The sequence below is a fragment of the Coregonus lavaretus genome (assembly GCF_964263955.1).
Source record: "Coregonus lavaretus genome assembly, chromosome: 9".
NCBI classification, from domain to species: domain Eukaryota; kingdom Metazoa; phylum Chordata; class Actinopteri; order Salmoniformes; family Salmonidae; genus Coregonus; species Coregonus lavaretus.
The window spans coordinates 26,629,245-26,650,290 of NC_139996.1; the positions used below are offsets into that span (position 1 = coordinate 26,629,245).

The window sequence follows — 21,046 nt, forward strand, 5'->3', positions numbered from 1 at the left end:
CTCAAACTGTTAAAGTTCAACAGTTCAGCTGTTTTTGCTCCTGTTTTGTCATCTGTGATTGATGTGTAATAGTGTGTCACGAGTGTAGTGTTAACGTTTATAAATGTAATTGTGCGTGTTACATTTTGTCACGAACGTGTGTGTTCTCAGGGCAGAGGGGGGAATGAGGAGAGGCTACATGGGTCACCTGACAAGGATCGCCAATACTGTAGTCTGTAACATGGAGAAAGGACCAGTACACACCCAGATCAGCAGCCTCATTACAGGTAGGGCTGTGTGTGTTACTTAGGCCTACGGGCATAGCAAACCTATTGTAGAATAAATGTGTGTATGTGTGAAGCTCTCTACTGTCTGTGTTGCAGAGCTGCCTACGGATTGCAAGGGGCGCTGGGAGAGCTTTGTAGACCAGGCCCTGACAGAGACCAACAGGAAGAACACTGTAGACCTGGTACCCATACCTGCTCACACAAACGCACACCAGTGTTTCCCCTAGGTTTTTTTTTTTCAGCAGTGGTGGCAAGGTAGCCGGGGTTGGGGGGGGTGCATTGCTACAAGCGGGGGACTTCCAGTCATTAAGCCAACGACTATCCATCTAAAAGCGCGTCTCAGCAGATATATATTCCGACTTCAACTGTATATATACACATTTTACATTTTAGTCATTTAGCAGACGCTCTTATCCAGAGCGACTTACAGTTAGTGAGTGCATGCATTTTTCATATATATATATATATATATATATATATATATATATATATATATGAGCGCAATAGCTGGCGGTGGCACGAAAGGGCTGGGTTATATATATGAAAAATGCATGCACTCACTAACTGTAAGTCGCTCTGGATAAGAGCGTCTGCTAAATGACTAAAATGTGTATATATACAGTTGAAGTCGGAAGTTTACATACACTTAGGTTGGAGTCATTAAAACTCGTTTATCAACCACTCCACAAATGTCTTGTTAACAAACTATAGTTTTGGCAAGTCGGTTAGGACATCTACTTTGTGCATGACACAAGTACTTTTTCCAACAATTGTTTACAGACAGATTATTTCACTTATAATTCACTGTATCACAATTCCAGTGGGTCAGAAGTTTACATACACTAAGTTGACTGTGCCTTTAAACAGCTTGGAAAATTCCAGAAATGATGTCATGGCTTTACAAGCTTCTGATAAGCTAATTGACATAATTGGAGTCAATTGGAGGTGTACCTGTGGATGTATTTCAAGGCCTACCTTCAAACTCTGTGCCTCTTTGCTTGACATCATGGGAAAATCCAAAGAAATCAGCCAAGACCTCAGAAAAAATGTGTAGACCTCCACAAGTCTGGTTTATCCTTGGGAGCAATTTCCAAACGCCTGAAGGTACCACGTTCATCTGTACAAACAATAGTAAGCAAGTATAAACACCATGGGAGCGCGCAGCCGTCATACCGCTCAGGAAGGAGACGCACTCTGTCTCCTAGAGATGAACGTACTTTGGTGCGAAAAGTTCAAATCAATCACAGAACAACAGCAAATGACCTTGTGAAGATGCTGGAGGAAACAGGTACAAAAGTATCTACAGTGGGGAGAACAAGTATTTGATACACTGCCGATTTTGCAGGTTTTTCTACTTTCAAAGCATGTAGAGGTCTGTAATTTTTATCATAGGTACACTTCAACTGTGAGAGACGGGATCTAAAACAAAAATCCAGAAAATCACATTGTATGATTTTTAAGTAATTAATTTGCATTTTATTGCATGACGTAAGTATTTGATCACCTACCAACCAGTAAGAATTCCGGCTCTCACAGACCTGTTAGTTTTTCTTTAAGAAGCCCTCCTGTTCTCCACTCATTACCTGTATTAACTGCACCTGTTTGAACTCGTTACCTGTATAAAAGACACCTGTCCACACACTCAATCAAACAGACTCCAACCTCTCCACAATGGCCAAGACCAGAGAGCTGTGTAAGGACATCAGGGATAAAATTGTAGACCTGCACAAGGCTGGGATGGGCTACAGGACAATAGGCAAGCAGCTTTGTGAGAAGGCAACAACTGTTGGCGCAATTATTAGAAAATGGAAGACGTTCAATATGACAGTCAATCACCCTCGGTCTGGTGCTCCATGCAAGATCTCACCTTGTGGGGCATCAATGATCATGAGGAAGGTGAGGGATCAGCCCAGAACTACACGGCAGGACCTGGTCAATGACCTGAAGAGAGCTGGGACCACAGTCTCAAAGAAAACCATTAGTAACACACTACACCGTCATGGATTAAAATCCTGCAGCGCATGCAAGGTCCACCTGCTCAAGCCAGCGCATGTCCAGGCCCGTCTGAAGTTTGCCAATGACCATCTGGATGATCCAGAGGAGGAATGGGAGAAGGTCATGTGGTCTGATGAGACAAAAATAGAGCTTTTTGGTCTAAACTCCACTCGCCGTGTTTGGAGGAAGAAGAAGGATGAGTACAACCCCGAGAACACCATCCCAACCGTGAAGCATGGAGGTGGAAACATCATTCTTTGGGGATGCTTTTCTGCAAAGGCGACAGGACGACTGCACCATATTGAGGGGAGGATGGATGGGGCCATGTATCGCGAGATCTTGGCCAACAACCTCCTTCCCTCAGTAAGAGCATTGAAGATGGGTCGTGGCTGGGTCTTCCAGCATGACAACGACCCGAAACACACAGCCAGGGCAACTAAGGAGTGGCTCCGTAAGAAGCATCTCAAGGTCCTGGAGTGGCCTAGCCAGTCTCCAGACCTGAACCCAATAGAACATCTTTGGAGGGAGCTGAAAGTCTGTATTGCCCAGCGACAGCCCCGAAACCTGAAGGATCTGGAGAAGGTCTGTATGGAGGAGTGGGCCAAAATCCCTGCTGCAGTGTGTGCAAACCTGGTCAAGACCTACAGGAAACGTATGATCTCTGTAATTGCAAACAAAGGTTTCTGTACCAAATATTAAGTTCTGCTTTTCTGATGTATCAAATACTTATGTCATGCAATAAAATGCAAATTAATTACTTAAAAATCATACAATGTGATTTTCTCTCACAGTTGAAGTGTACCTATGATAAAAATTACAGACCTCTACATGCTTTGTAAGTAGGAAAACCTGCAAAATCAGCAGTGTATCAAATACTTGTTCTACCCACTGTATATCCACAGTAAAACAAGTCCTATATCGACATAACCTGAAAGGCTGCTCAGCAAGGAAAAAGCCACTGCTCCAAAACCGCCATTAAAAAGCCAGACTACGGTTTGCAACTGCACATGGGGACAAAGATCGTACTTTTTGGAGAAATGTACTCTGGTCTGATGAAACAAAAATAGAACTGTTTGGCCATAATGACCATCGTTATGTTTGGAGGAAAAAGGGGGTCGCTTGCAAGTCGAAGAACACCATCCCAACCGTGAAGCACGGGAGTGGCAGCATCATGCTGTGGGGATGCTTTGCTGCAGGAGGGACTGGTGCACTTCACAAAATAGATGGCATGATGAGGAAGGAAAATGATGTGGATATATTGAAGCAACATCTCAAGACATCAGTCAGGAAGTTAAAGCTTGGTCGCAAATGGGTCTTCCAAATGGACAATGACCCCAAGCATACTTCCAAAGTTGTGGCAAAATGGCTTAAGGACAACAAAGTCAAGGTATTGGAGTGGCCATCACAAAGCCCTGACCTCAATCCTATAGAACATTTGTGGGCAGAACTGTAAAGGTGTGTGCGAGCAAGGAGGCCTAAAACCCTGACTCAGTTACACCTGCTCTGTCAGGCGGAATGGGCCAAAATTCACCCAACTTATTGTGGGAAGCTTGTGGAAGGCTACCCAAAACGTTTGACCCAAGTTAAACAATTTAAAGGCAATGCTACCAAATACTAATTGAGTGTATGTAAACTTCTGACCCACTGGGAATGTGATGAAAGAAATAAAATCTGAAATAAATCATTCTCTCTACCATTATTCTGACATTTCACATTCTTAAAATAAAGTGGTGATCCTAACTGACCTAAGACAGGGAATGTTTACTAGGATTAAATGTCAGGAATTGTGAAAAACTGAGTTTAAATGTATTTGGCTAAGGTGTATGTAAACTTCCGACTTCAACTTTGTGTATATATGTATACATACATACATACATACATACATACATACATACATACATACATACATACATACATACATACATACATACATACATGCATACAGTGCATTCGGAAAGGATCCACATTTTGTTACGTTACAGCCTTATTCTAAAATGTATTAAAATAAATAAAAATCCTGATCGACACACAATATCCCATAATGACAAAGCGAAACGTTTTTTAGAAATTATTGCGAATTTATTAAAAACAGAAAACATTACTTATGTAAATAAGGTTTCACACCCTTTTGCTATGTGACTCGAAATTGAGCTCTGGTGCATCCTGTTTCCATTGATCATCCTTGAGATGTTTCTACAACTTGATTGGAGTCCACCTGTGGTAAATTCAATTGATTGAACTTGATTTTGAAAGGCACACACCTGATTATATAAGGTCCCACAGTTGACAGTGCATCTCAGAGCAAAAATCAAGCCTTGAGGTCGAAGTAATTTTCTGTAGTGCTCCGAGACAGGATTGTGTCAAGGTAAAACATTACTGCAGCATTGAAGGTCCCCGAGAAGACAGTGGCCTCCATCATTCTTAAATGGAAGAAGTCTGGAACCACCAAGACTCTTCCTGGAGTTAGCCGCCCGGCCAAACTGAGCAATCGGGGGAGAAGGGCCTTGGTCAGGGAGGTGACCAAGAACCCGATGGTCGCTGACAGAGCTCCAGAGTTCCTCTGTGAAGATGGGAGAACCTTCCAGAAGGACAACCATCTCTGCAGCACTCCACCAATCAGGCCTTTATGGTAGAGTGGCCAGATGGAAGCCACTCCTTAGTAAAAGGCATGGCAGCCCACTTGAGGTTTGCCAAAAGGCACCTAAAGGACTCTGACCATGAGAAACAAGGTTCGCTGGTCTGATGAAACCAAGATTGAATTATTTGGCCTGAATGCCAAGCATCACGTCTGGAGGAAACCTGGCACCATCCCTACGGTGAAGCATGGTGGTGGCAGCATCATGCTCCAGGGAAGTTTTTCAGCGGCAGGGACTGGGAGACTAGTCAGGATCGAGGGAAAGATGAACGGAGCAAAGTACAGAGAGATCCTTGATGAAAACCTGCTCCAGAGCGCTCAGGAACTCCAACTGGGTCGAAGGGTCGTTGTCCTGTTGGAAGGTGAACCTAAGCACACAGCCAAGACAACTCAGGAGTGGCTTCGGGACAAGTCTCTGAATGTCCTTGAGTGGCATAGCCAGAGCCCGGACTTGAACCCGATCAAACATCTCTGGAGAGACCTGAAAATAGCTGTGCAGCGACACTCCTCATCCAACCTGACAGAGCTTGAGAGGATATGCAGAGAAGAATGGGAGAAACTCCCCAAATACAGTTGTGCCAAGCTTGTAGCGTCATACCCAAGAAGACTCAAGGCTGTAATCGCTGCAAAAGTTGCCTTAACAAAGTACTGAGTAAAGGGTCTGAATATTTATGTAATTGTATTATTTCATTTTAGTATTTCTTAAACATTTGCAAACATTTCTAAAACCTGTTTTTGCTATGTTGTTATGGGGTATTGTGTGTAGATTGATGAAAAAAATTAATAATTTAATCAATTTTAGTATAAGGCTGTAACATAACAAAATGTGGAAAAAGTCGATGGGTCGGAGTACTTTCCGAATGCACTGTGTATGTGTGTATATTAAAATGTGTATATATAAATATGTGTTTTTGTTGCAGTGGTTGCAACAATTTAGCAGTTAAATTAATAAAGAGGAAACTCTGCGTACACACACCATCAAATATACTGAACAAAAATATAAACGCAACAATTTCAGTTCATATAAGGAAATCAGTCAATTGAAATAAATACATTTGGACCTAATCAATGTATTTCACTTGACTGGGCAGGAGCACAGCCATTGGTGGGCCTGGAAGGGCATAGACCCACCCACTTGGGAGTCAGGCCCACCCACTGGGGAGCCAGGCCCAGCCAATCCGAATGAGTTTTTCCCCACAAAAGGGCTTCATTACATACAGATACACTGTCCGGGTGGATGGTCTCAGATGATCCAGCAGGTGAGGAAGCCGGGTGTGGAGGTCCTGGGCTGGCGTGGTTACACGTGGTCTGCGAATGTGAGGCCGGTTGGACGTACTGCCAAAGTCTGTAAAACGATGACGGAGGCGTCTTATGGTAGAGAAATTAACATTAAATTATCTGGCAACAGCTCTGGTGGACATTCCTGCAGTAAGCATGCCAATTGTGCGCTCCCTCCAAACTTGAGACATCTGTGGCATTGTGTTGTGTGACAAAACTGCACATTTTAGTGGCCTTTTATTGTCCCCAGCACAAGATGTACCTGTGTAATGATCATGCTGTTTAATCAGCTTCTTGATATGCCACACCTGTCAGGTGGATGGATTATCTTGGCAAAGGAGAAATGTTCACTAACAAATCAAATCAAATTTTATTGGCCACATGCGCCGAATACAACAGGTGCAGACATTACAGTGAAATGCTTACTTACAGCCCTTAACCAACAGTGCATTTATTTTAAACAAAAAAGTAAGTGTTGAGAAAAAAAGACCAGAAGTAAAATAAAATAACAGTAGGGAGGGTATATATACAGGGGGGTACCGGTGCAGTGTCAATGTGCGGGGGCACCGGCTAGTTGAGGTAGTTGAAGTAATATGTACATGTGGGTAGAGTTAAAGTGACTATGTATAAATAATTAACAGAGTAGCAGCATCGTAAAAGGATGGGGTGTGGGGGGCAGTGCAAATAGTCCGGGTAGCCATGATTAGCTGTTCAGGAGTCTTATGGCTTGGGGGTAGAAGCTGTTGAGAAGTCTTTTGGACTTAGACTTGGCACTCCGGTACCGCTTGCCGTGCGGTAGCAGAAAGAACAGTCTATGACTAGGGTGGCTGGAGTCTTTGACAATTTTGAGGGCCTTCCTCTGACACCACCTGGTATAGAGGTCCTGGATGGCAGGAAGCTTGGCCCCAGTGATGTACTGGGCCGTACGCACTACCCTCTGTAGTGCCTTGCGGTCGGAGGCCAAGCTGTTGCCATACCAGGCGGTGATGCAACCAGTCAGGATGCTCTCGATGGTGCAGCTGTAGAATTTTTTGAGGATCTGAGGACCCATGCCAAATCTTTTCAGTCTCCTGAGGGGGAATAGGCTTTGTCGTGCCCTCTTCACGACTGTCTTGGTGTGTTTGGACCATGATAGTTCGTTGGTGATGTGGACACCAAGGAACTTGAAGCTCTCAACCTGTTCCACTACAGCCCCGTCGATGAGAATGGGGGCGTGCTCAGTCCTCTTTTTTTCCTGTAGTCCACAATCATCTCCTTTGTCTTGGTCACGTTGAGTGAGAGGTTGTTATCCTGGCACCACACGGCCAGGTCTCTGACCTCCTCCCTATAGGCTGTCTCATCGTTGTCGGTGATCAGGCCTACCACTGTTGTGTCGTCGGCAAACTTAATGATGGTGTTGGAGTCGTGCCTGGCCATGCAGTCATGGGTGAACAGGGAGTACAGGAGGGGACTGAGCACGCACCCCTGAGGGGCCCCCGTGTTGAGGATCAGTGTGGCAGATGTGTTGTTACCTACCCTTACCTCCTGGGGGCGGCCCGTCCATTTTTTACATTTACATTTTAGTCATTTAGCAGACGCTCTTATCCAGAGCGACTTACAGTTAGTGCATACATTTTTTTTTTTCATACCCCCTGTGGGAATCGAACCCACAACCCTGGCATTGCAAACGCCATGCTCTATCAACTGAGCTACATCCCTGCCGGCCATTCCCTCCCCTACCCTGGACGACGCTGGGCCAATTGCACGCCGCCCCATGGGTCTCCCGGTCGCGGCCGGCTACGACAGAGCCTGGTGGGAAAGGGCAGTGTGGAGTGCAATAGAGATTGCATCATCTGTGGATCTGTTGGGGCGGTATGCAAATTGGAGTGGGTCTAGGGTTTCTGGGATAATGCTGTTGATGTGAGCCATGACCAGCCTTTCAAAGCACTTCATGGCTACAGACGTCAGTGCTACGGGTCGGTAGTCATTTAGGCAGGTTATCTTAGAGACCTTGGGCACGGGGACTATGGTGGTCTGCTTGAAACATGTTGGTATTACAGACTCAGTCAGGGACATGTTGAAAATGTCAGTGAAGACACTTGCCAGTTGGTCAGCACATGCTCGGAGTACACGTCCTGGTAATCCGTCTGGCCCTGCGGCCTTGTGAATGTTGACCTGCTTAAAAGTCAGGGATGTAAACAAATTTGTGCACAACATTTGAGAGAAATAAGCTTTTTGTGCGTGTGGAATGATTCTGGGATCTTTTATTTCAGCTCATGAAATATGGGACCAACACTTTACATGTTGTGTTTCTAGTTTTGTTCAGTGTACATACACATGTAAAACCCCTGGCCTCTGTGTTCCAGGTGTCTCACAACCTGCGCTCCTCCAGTGAAGACGATGACAGACAGAGTCCCTTCCCCAAAGAGTTGTCACTGCAACAGGTACACACACACACACGTATTTACAGATAGTAATCTACTGCTCCTACTCTGTCCTGGTAGCTACCATAATCCAGTTCTGTTTTATATGGCTGCTATCTTCCAGACATTCTCAGACTACCAGATCCAGCAGATGACTGCTAACTTTGTGGATCAGTTTGGCTTCAATGACGACGAGTTCTCAGAACACGGCGACAACATCAAGTAAGACGCAAACATGCAACATCAAGTTAATCCTCTTAAGTGGGTCTGACTTGATTGTGACTGAGTGTGTATGTTCTGTGCTGCAGCGCCACCTTTGTCCGGATCACAGAGATCAACTTCAACGTGGACACAGAGGACACTGTGAGTGACTGAGTCAATAGCCTCTACCTCCTAGGTGCTTCCATTTTTGAAATTCACTGTTTGTCATTATCTAAACTGGTCTAAGAGTACAGTCATGCATGGAATCTATACGCATACATTGTTGTGCGTGTGTGCGTGCGCTCACAGGCTAAGACTGCAGCATTTGAGGCCTGCACTAAGGAGAAGATCCAGTTGTTTGATGACAGCGAGGAGGAAGACATCTGGGAGGAGAGAGAGATCAACTATACCACGCACACCAAGTCTAGGACCAGGTACACACAAACTCAGATTAACAATACAACACACCAGGACCAGGTACACACACACACACACATAGGCCTACAGATATGCTATCTTAATTTGAAGCTGCTTCTCACAGCAGGATTATACTTAATGGAAATGTTTGTATGGGTTGATACATTTTTCGTTAGGGAAAATCTAATCTGACATTTTAAAGTGGAAATTACAAACTTTAGAAGCCTTTTTAAACCATGAATACAATAGAATGTGCATTTCCTGCTGCTCAGGAAAATTATTTGTGACAACAGAGTGATCATATTTAGATAGCAGATCTATATGCAGACACACACAAGTAATGCTCCCTCTCTTGGTCTCTCAGGTTTGGGGGGCCGCATACGTCTGTTGGATCGGCTCAGAGTGATGGGGTGAGCGATACTCCTGATAGGTCAACAGGTTCTGACACAGATGAAGGTGAGGTGCCTAATGAGGTCACAGGTCAGACTGAACACAGCAAGAACATCAGCCAGACAGAGACTGCACAGAGTAAGAATGACTATTTGAACCCAGGTCTGTTTGTGTTTGAGTATTTCATGGGTTTGCTTTGGAGTGTTTTTGTGGTTGTGTGTAGTTATAATTTTCTTTGGTTGTGTGTTGCTGTGGTAGTATATATTTATCCTTCTGCCTGTTTTGTTTGTGTGTGTCTGGTGCTCAGCTCTGAGTTGTCTTTTCTCAGGCCCTGGCTGGGCGGCTAGTTTCGGGGAGGTGAACTTTAACTCCCCCTCATCTGGAGTGGACATGGACCCATGGGGTAGCCCCGCCCCCATGCCTGGAGTGGGTGTAGACCCATGGGGTAGCCCCGCCCCCAAGCCTGGAGTGGGTGTAGACCCATGGGGTAGCCCTGCCCCCAAGCCTGGAGTGGGTGTGGATCCATGGACTACCCCCGCCCCCAAGCCTGGAGTGGGCGTGGACGCATGGGGAAGCCCTGCCCCCCAGCCCGTAACTACAGAGGCTGAGAAGGGCTGGGCCAAATTCACTGATTTTCAGCCCTTTTGCTGGTGAGTGTAGCCACGTTTCAGCCTGTCTTTTTGAACCTTCTGCTGCTCATGTATAGGTTTATATTCTGACGTGTGTGTGTGTGTGTGTGTGTTCAGTTCAGAGACAGGTCTGAGGTGCACTTCTCCAGTGAACTCAGAGATCTGTGGGTCAGACAAAACCAAACCCAGCCAGGGAAAGAACCGTAAGTCTGTGTGTGTTCTTCCTGCATTGTGAGTTGTGTGTGTGTGTGTGTACACTGAGTGTATGAAATATTAGAAACACCTTCCTAATATTGAGTTGCACCCCTTTTGTCCTCAAAACAGCCTCAATTCGTCGGGGCATGGACTCCACAAGGTGTCGAAAGCGTACCCAATATACCCAATCCATGTCTCAATTTTCTCAAGACTTAAAAATCCTTCTTTAACCTGTCTCCTCCCCTTCATCTAACTGATTTGAAGTGGATTTAACAAGTGACATCAATAAGGGATAATAGCTGGTCAGTCTGTCATGGAAAGAGCAGGTGTTCTTAATGCAAAGTATGTTCACTTTGCAGAGCATGTTTGTATAACCGTGTGTGTGTTTTCTCTGCAGCGTGTGTGTGGAGTGTTTGTGTGGCGAGGAAGGCTCCCCTGGTAGCATCAGACACCTCTTCATCAGGAGGCTCAGACAGCGAGGAAGAGGAGGAAAAGACTGAATCTGTTACTATGGAGATGGTATCCAAGGAAATGGTCACTACAGAGACCATTGTCACAACCGCTGGACTGGAGACCATCAGACTTACCATGGATGCCAAGAACGAGAGAGCTGGCACCAGGTATATACTGTGTATTCGGAAAGAATTCAGACCCCTTCACTTTTTCCACATTTTGTTATGTGACAGCCTTATTCTAAAATGGATTAAAATAGTTTTTCCCCCCTCATTAATCTACACAAAACACCCCATAATTACAAACCAAAAACAGGTTTTTTGACATTTTTGAAAATGTATAAAAAATAAAAAACTGAAATCACATTTACATACGTTTTCAGACCCTTTACTCAGGACTTTGTTGAAGCGCCAAGGACATTCAGAGACTTGTCCCGAAGCCACTCCTGAGTTGTCTTGGCTGTGTGCTTAGGTTCATTGTCCTGGCTCCGTTCATCTTTCCCTCAATCCTGACTACTCCCCCAGTCCCTGCCGCTGAAAAACATTCCCACAGCATGATGCTGCCACCACCATGCTTCACCGTAGGGATGGTGTCAGGTTTCCTCCAGACGTGACACTTGGCATTCAGGCCAAATAGTTCAATCTTGGTTTCATCATACCAGATCATCTTGTTTCTCATGGTCTGAGAGTCCTTTAGGTGCCTTTTGGCAAACTCCAAGCGGGCTGTCATGTGCCTGAGGAGTGGCTTCCGTCTGGCCAGTCTACCAAAAAGGCCTGATTGGTGGAGTGCTGAAGAGATGGTTGTCCTTCGGGAAGGTTCTCCCATCGAGGCCACAGTGTTTTTGGGGACCTTCAATGGTGCAGAAATCCTTTGGTACCCTTCCCCAGAGCTGTGCCTCGACACAATCCTGTCTCTGAGCTCTACGGACAATTCTTTCGACCTCATGGCTTGGTTTTTGCTCTGACATGCACTGTCAATTGTGGGACCTTTCCAAATCATGCCCAATCAATTGAATTTACCACAGGTGGACTCCCTTGAGATGTTTCTACAACTTGATTGAAGTTCAATGGAAACATGATGCACCTGAGCTCACTTTCGATTCTCATAGCAAAGGGTCTGACACAATTTGTTTTATTTAATCCATTTTAGAATAAGGCTGTAACGTAACAAAATGTGGAAAAAGTGAAGGTCTGAATACTTTCCGAATGCACTGTACTCACACCCACTGTTTCTCTGTTTAGTAGTGCAGTATGTTCAGGGCCGGCGTTATGGGGGGGCCTTAGGGAGCCGTACCTCTTTGCCCTTCCAAATACAATATTGATCATTTATTTGACCGAGAAGTGCGCCAACAGAAAGACTCATCAATCTTAGTTTAAAGCATCCGAGTGAGCGAAACGGCGCCCCTCTGTCTTAGTTCGTGTAGACGATGTATCTGATGCTGTCTGGACCAAAAGAGTATGGCATGTCATACTATTTCTGGAGAGCATCAGATACATGGGCTACATATAGAGGTGCGCTGTTTCGCTCGCTCTGATGCTTTCTCCGGTGATATACATCTCCCGAGCGGCGCAGTGGTCTAAGGCACTGCATCGCAGTGCTAGCTGTGCCAGTAGAGATCCTGGTTCGAATCCAGGCTCTGTCGTAGCTGGCCGTGACCGGGAGACCCATGGGGCGGCGCACAATTGGCCCAGCGTTGTCCAGGGTAGGGGAGGGAATGGCCGGCAGGGATGTAGCTCAGTTGGTAGAGCATGGCGTTTGCAACGCCAGGGTTGTGGGTTCGATTCCCACGGGGGGCCAGTATGAAAAATAAAACAATTATGTATGCACTCACTAACTGTAAGTCGCTCTGGATAAGAGCGTCTGCTAAATGACTAAAATGTAAATGTAAATATAGTTTCAGCAGAGAGGAAGAAGCGAAGCGAGAGGGCTCACTCTTGCCAAAATCAGTCCAGAATAAGCCCAGTCCAGAATAAGCCCAATTCATTTATATGGGAATAATATACAGACCTAAGCTTGTCACCTGCCTTCCCGCCTTTGGTACAAAGACTCCCATTGTTAGGGTGGAGACATGGGCATCTCGTCATTATGTACAGATCTCTGGTTTCATCCTCTTGCGAATTGGAAAGGAAAGTTGGCGGGTGCACACTGCACTGTTAGGATGCTGGATTGCCCTAAAGTAAATTGATGTTTCGCCAAAATTATATAATTACTCCTGTCTAAATAAAATCATTCAAAATACTTCACCAGGGAGCATGACTTAGCCACAGAGGATAATTATCTTGTTATTATTATTTTAATTGCTGTGGATTGTTTAAAATCACAAGTGTGTTTGGGAAGCCTGCGATTTGGGTAGTGCGCGTGGTAATGGGTTTAGCTGATTGAGTTGCAGCTCTCAGTGAAAAGCATCTAAAATATGTGTGAAGATGTGTCTTGAGTATAATTTAAAATGTTGCATCAAGAAGAAGGGGAGGGGGGTGTGGCAAAGCTATGGTGAGTATCTCTCCAGAATGCATGCATATGTAGGAAAGTGATTGTCTTAACTCACCATGTACACCACTAATTTTTTCTTCAACTCATACAAGTCAACGAAGTCTGTTTTTTTAACATCCATTGTGAATGATAGTTCCTCAGTATCTGAAAAATATTTCCAACACTCCCAGCCTTGCTAATCACCAAGCGGTGTGAAAGAGCAAAATATCACGATCTAATGATCCCAGTGGAAACGTCATAAAAACAGCTTTCTGTCCCGAGCTCACTGGCGCAGGAAACTCTCCGGGCCCGGAATAGGCTAGTTGATACAATGTTGCAAGTTCGCTAGCGACAGCCTCTGGCCAGAACAAGTGATGAGTCATTTAGCCGATGCTCTTATCCAGAGGGACTTACAGGAGCAATTAGGGTTAAGTGCCTTGTTCATGGGCAAATTGACAGAGTTTTCACCTAGTCGGCTTGGGGATTCGAACCAGCAACCTTTTGGTTACTGGCCCAACGATCTTAACCGCTAGACTACCTGCCGCCCTACAATGTTGCACTTCACTAGCAATAGTTCAAGTCAAGACAGATAGAAAGGGAGGCGGAACAGAGAGATGAATGTGATTGAAAGAACCAGAATTTTCATCAGGATATTTTCTACTGTTTTTATTTGTCGGCTTTAGGCCTATGTATTTGACTTAGTTGACGATGGAAGTTATAGGCCTACTCCTGCATCTCTGAGTTCTATGCTCTCATTTCTTTAGCCGCCAGTGGATCACAGTGGATCAATATGTCCGTATGGCAGAGGCTATTGCTCTCCCAATAGTTGAATTTTAATTTTGAGATTTTTATGATTAACCACGTGAAAATGATTTTGAGAAACGAAAACGTTATTATCGAAATTTTACTGTTCCACGAATATACACATATAAAAATAATCATAACTGGCACGCAGATCGGTAGAAATGGTAGGATAAATTGTAAGCTTCCCCAAACTTGAAACTCACGAGCTGCCTATGGTCTTTACTATTACATCCATGAAAAAACGTGGTGCCGGGTCTGAATTTATTCCCCTCCCTGCCTTACTGTCCACACCACTCCTCTGATCTTACCTTCTCTCCTTCCCACCCTCCCAATACTCATTCTTTCCTAATCTGTCCTCCCAACTCTTTTCCTTTCCTACTCTCATCTTTCCCCCAGTCGTTTCTTCCTCTCCTCTACTCCCTCATTCCCTATCCTCTCTTATCCACTCCCCCATTTCCTCCCCTCGCCGCCTCATGTAGTGTATGAGGTCTACAACCACAGTGTGTTGCCTGTGGAGTTTGTAGCATTGGGAGTTTGTTACAAAGTGTACAACACTTTGCAGACCAAAAACCAACGACCTAGTGTGTGTTAGCCACAGGTGAATTCTGCTAATAAGGCATTGAACTTTGTGTGCAACTGCATGATAACTAACTGTATGTTTGTGACCTCTGACCTTTGGATGGGCATCCCTCCGTTCCTCTCTGACCCAATCACTATGCCTCTCTACTCTAGGTCTGTGCTGAGGTCTACTAGGGGCAAATCTGAATAGGCTCGAAAATCCTATATAGTGCACTACTTTTGGCCAGAACCACATAGGCCTGCCACATAGGGCTCTGTCTAATAATAGTGCCCTATACAAGAAATAGGCTGCGATTTGAGACACAACCAAGATGTTCTTAGTTGTGCCTTTCTACTTTTACAGTGAGGCTGACATGAAAGAGAAGGAAAAGGAGAAAGAGAGGGTGATGGGTAGAGGAGACCTGCTTAATGCCACCGCTGCTCCTCTCACAGATCGGCCTGCCACCGTCACAAAGTAAGTATGTGTCTGTCTGTCTGTCTGTCTGTCTGTCTGTGTTGTGTACCTGCTTCTTCACTGACACCACCCCCTCCACTCTCCCCACAGAGAGACACCCTCCTCAGCAAACGGACTGGCCTAGTACTGCGCTACCACGACACACACACCTCACACACATACACACTCCATTCCCTAGCTAACACAACCACACTCCACTTCCCAACAACACAATGCCATGCAACATCCTGTATTTGTGAGCAGTGCTGCCCTGTCATTGGTCCGTGTCGAGGACATCTACGGTGGATGAGAGGGACAAAAACCAGAAGAGAAAAGCCAGTTCAGAAACCAGACCACAGCTCCTAAACACAACAACTAATAAACAGGTTCATGTGATGTTTGTCTCTGCCCTTCTGCTGTAGTCTCTCCTACACACCTATCACATCACCACACGACACACTGGGACATGACGTGTGTGTGTATGCGCACGTTAGGGCTGCACAATTAAGCAAATTCACATCGACATCGCAATATTGACATGTGCAATGTCCATTCTCGACATCCAAAATTGCAAGCAATATTTTTAAACGCCTCTATGCCGCGCGTAAGGTCCGTTGTTATAGTTTACTCTGTCGTCCCTCTTCCCACACACACCAAGACTCTACCCCTGTCAATCAAGCAGCGCAGTTCCTCCTCCTCGGTCAAATGCAGTCAACAGATTGTTCTAACAAGAAAGATGCTTCTTTCCACTTTGCTTCTTAGTGTACATCATTGTGTTTCTATGATTCCAACAAGTGTTTTGATCTTTATCACGAGTCAAATCGCAATATTTGGTTAAATAAATCGCAATTCATTTTCTGGGGCTATCGTGCAGCCCTAGCGCACGTGCACACGCACGTGTGTGATCCAGCTATATGTAGTCAGCTGGGTGTTTTTGCACTTAACTTAAGCTCTTCGTTGAGTAGCGAGACGAGACACTCCACTCCCGCTGTAGTCACATCCTCAGCCCAGAGCAAAGTCTGAGGCTTGGGGAGAAGGGGAATGAGTAGTCCGTAAGATACTCAAAGCCAAAATGTGTTCTAAAAATGTTCCTAGTTTAATTGATTTGACTCAATCATTTCAACATAGAAAATCCAGACTGATTATGAAATTCAACCACTATCTTTCTCTCTCTGTGTGGACTATTACAGGTAGTGAAAATATTGATTGCTACTGTGCTGTCTATTCGTGTGCGTGCTTGTGTGGGGGTGTGGGGGTGTGTTTGTGGGAGATTTGGGATATATTCTCAGGTTAAAAGAGCAGTCCTGTGGATGTGATGAAAGCCTGTGTGATGTCACACAAAAACACACAGACTATATACACACACACACGAGACTAAAAACACACACACACACGAGACTATATACACACACACACAAGACTAAAAACACACACACGAGACTATATACACACGAGACTACACACACACACACACGACTATACACACACACACACACAAGACTATATGCACACACACACACACACAAGACTATATGCACACACACACAAGACTAAAAACACACACACACACACACACAGGACTATATACACACACACAAAACTATACACACACACACAAGACTATACACACACACAAGAGACTATATGCACACACACACACAAGAGACTAAAAACACACACACACACGAGACTATACACACACACACAAGACTATACACACAAGACTATACACACACACACAAGACTATACACACATGTGACTATACACACGAGACTACACACACACACGAGACTATACACACACACACACACAAGACTATACACACACACACAAGACTATACACACACAAGAGACTAAACACACACAAGAGACTAAACACACACACGAGACTATACACACACACAGACTATATACACACACACACGAGACTAAAAACACACACACACACGAGACTATATATACACACACACACACACACACAAGACTAAAAACACACACACGAGACTATATACACACGAGACTACACACACACACACGAGACTATACACACACACACACACGACTATACACACACACACACACACAAGACTATATGCACACACACACACACACACACACACACAAGACTATATGCACACACACACACACACACACAATACTAAAAACACACACACACACACAGGACTATATACACACACACGAAACTATACACACACACAAGACTATACACACACACAAGAGACTATATGCACACACACACACACAAGAGACTAAAAACACACACACAGACACAAGACTATACACACACACACACAATACTATACACACACAAGACTATGCACACACACACAAGACTATACACACACACAAGACTATACACACACACAAGACTATACACACACGAGACTATACACACAAGACTACACACACACACGAGACTATACACACACACACAAGACTATACACACACACACAAGACTATACACACATAAGAGACTAAACACACACAAGAGACTAAACACACACACAAGACTATACACACACAAGACTATACACACACACAAGACTATACACACACACAAGAGACTATATGCACACACACACACGAGACTATACACACACACACACGACTATACACACACACAAACAAGACTATATGCACACACACACACACACACACAAGACTATATGCACACACACACACACACACAAGACTAAAAACACACACACACACACAGGACTATATACACACACACGAAACTATACACACACACAAGACTATACACACACACAAGAGACTATGCACACACACACAAGAGACTAAAAACACACACACACACACACACACGAGACTATACACACACACACACAAGACTATACACACACAAGACTATACACACACACACAAGACTATACACACACAAGACTATACACACACGAGACTATACACACACACGAGACTACACACACACACGAGACTATACACACACACAAGACTATACACACACACACAAGACTATACACACATAAGAGACTAAACACACACACGAGACTATACACACACACAAGACTATACACACACACAAGACTATACACACACACAAGAGACTATATGCACACACACACACGAGACTAAAAACACACACACACGAGACTATATACACACACGAGACTAAAAACACACACACACGAGACTATATACACACACGAGACTATCCACACACACAAGAGACTATCCACACACACAAGAGACTATACACACACAAGAGACTATACACACACAAGACTATACACACACGAGACTACACACACACACGAGACTATACACACACACAAGACTATACACACACACACACAAGACTATACACACACAAGAGACTAAACACACACACACACACACAAGACTATATACACACACGAGACTACACCCACACACACGAGACTATACACACACACACAAGACTATACACACACACAAGACTAAAAACACACACACACGAGACTATATACACACGAGACTAAACACACACACACAAGAGACTATACACACACACACGAGTCTATACACACACGAGACTATACACACACACACAAGACTATACACACACACACACACACACAAGACTATACACACACACAAGACTATACACACACACAAGAGACTAAACACATTAAAACACAAGAGACTAAACACACACACACACACAAGAGACTAAACACACACACACACACAAGACTACACACACAAGACTATATTCACACACAATCACACACAAGACTAAAAACACACACGAGACTATATACACACGAGACTATACACACACACACAAAATACTATACACACACACAAGAGACTATATGCACACAAACACACGAGACTAAACACACACACACACAAGAGACTAAAAACACACACATGAGACTATGCACACACACACACAAGTCTATACACACACACACACACGAGACTATACACACACACACACAAACGCCTATACACACACAAACAAGAGACTATACACACACACACACACACAAGAGACTATGCACACACACACACACAAGATACTATGCACACACACACACAAGAGACTATACACACACACAAGCGACTACACACACACAAACAAGAGACCACACAAACAAGAGACTACACACACACGCACACAAACAAGAGACTATACACACACAAGACTATACACACACACGAGACTAAAAACACACACACAAGACTACACACACACACACAGGACTACACACACACAAGAATATACACACGAGACTATACACACACACACACACACACACACACACAGGACTACACACACACACACAAGACTATACACACACACAAGAGACTAACCACACACACACAAGAGACTATACACACACACACACACAAGACTATACACACACACACACAAGACTATATGCACACACAATACTATATGCACACACACGAGATACTATATGCACACACATAAGAGACTATACACACACACACACGAGACTATACACACAAACACAAGAGACTAAAAACACACACACACACGAGACTATATACCCACACAAGAGACTATACACACACACGAGACTATGCACACACACACACACGAGACTACACACACACACACAAGCGACTACACACACACGCACACAAACAAGAGACTATACACACACACACAAGCAAGAGACTATACACACACACACACACACACACACAAGAGACTATAGACACACACGACTATACACACAAGAGACTAAACACACACACACACGAAACTAAACACACACACACACACAAGACAACACACACACAAGACTATACACACACACACACAAGACTATATGCACACACACACACACGAGACTATACACACACACACAAGAGACTATGCACACACACACGAGACTATGCACACACACACACGAGACTACACACACACACACACACACAAGCGACTACACACACACGCACACAAACAAGAGACTATACACACACACACACACACACAAGAGACTATACACACACACACACACACAAGAGACTATACACACACACACAAGAGACTATACACACACACACACACACAAGAGACTATACACACAAGAGACTAAACACACACACACACACACAAGACTAAACACACACACACACACACACACAAGACAACACACACACACACACACACACACAAGACTATACACACACACAAGACTATATGCACACACACACACACACACAATACTATATGCACACACACACACACACACAAGACTAAAAACACACACACGAAACTATACACACACACACAAGACTATACACACACACAAGAGACTATATGCACACACACACACAAGAGACTAAAAACACACACACACGAGACTATACACACACACACACACACACACACACAAGACTATACACACACAAGACTATACACACACACAAGACTATACACACACAAGACTATACACACACAAGCGACTACACACACACAAGCGACTACACACACACACACACAAGCGACTACACACACAAGCGACTACACACACACACAAGAGACTATACACACACGAGACTAAAAACACACACACACACAAAAGACTATACACACACACACACAAACAGGAGACTATACACACACACACGAGACTGTATACACACACACAAGAGACTACACACACACACACAAGACTATACACACACGAGAATAAAAACACACACAAGACTACACACACACAAGACTATACACACAAACAAGAGACTATACACACGAGACTATACACACACACAAGAGACTATGCACACTCACACACACACACACACACGAGACTATATACACACACACACACACAGGACTACACACACACACACACAGGACTACACACACACACG

General features: G+C 44.4%; 1 protein-coding gene across 5 annotated transcripts in view; it reads left to right on the forward strand.

Moving 5' to 3' along the window:
* Window positions 1-15,542, forward strand: part of LOC311134686 (serine/threonine-protein phosphatase 6 regulatory subunit 2-like) — a gene marked incomplete at its 5' end in the record, with an annotated part of 24,037 nt that extends 8,495 nt beyond the window's left edge. For all 5 annotated transcript variants that reach the window (XM_084168438.1, XM_084168439.1, XM_084168437.1 and 2 more), the window contains 12 exons: window positions 151-266; window positions 363-448; window positions 8,520-8,597; window positions 8,701-8,798; window positions 8,885-8,939; window positions 9,087-9,211; window positions 9,559-9,722; window positions 9,913-10,234; window positions 10,331-10,416; window positions 10,806-11,028; window positions 15,057-15,167; window positions 15,258-15,542. In XM_084168438.1, coding sequence (XP_084024564.1) covers window positions 151-266; window positions 363-448; window positions 8,520-8,597; window positions 8,701-8,798; window positions 8,885-8,939; window positions 9,087-9,211; window positions 9,559-9,722; window positions 9,913-10,234; window positions 10,331-10,416; window positions 10,806-11,028; window positions 15,057-15,167; window positions 15,258-15,291 — 1,498 coding nt within the window. In that variant the 3' untranslated portion in view covers window positions 15,292-15,542. The remainder of the gene's footprint in view (window positions 1-150; window positions 267-362; window positions 449-8,519; window positions 8,598-8,700; window positions 8,799-8,884; window positions 8,940-9,086; window positions 9,212-9,558; window positions 9,723-9,912; window positions 10,235-10,330; window positions 10,417-10,805; window positions 11,029-15,056; window positions 15,168-15,257) is intronic.
* Between the last annotated feature and the right edge of the window lie 5,504 nt (window positions 15,543-21,046).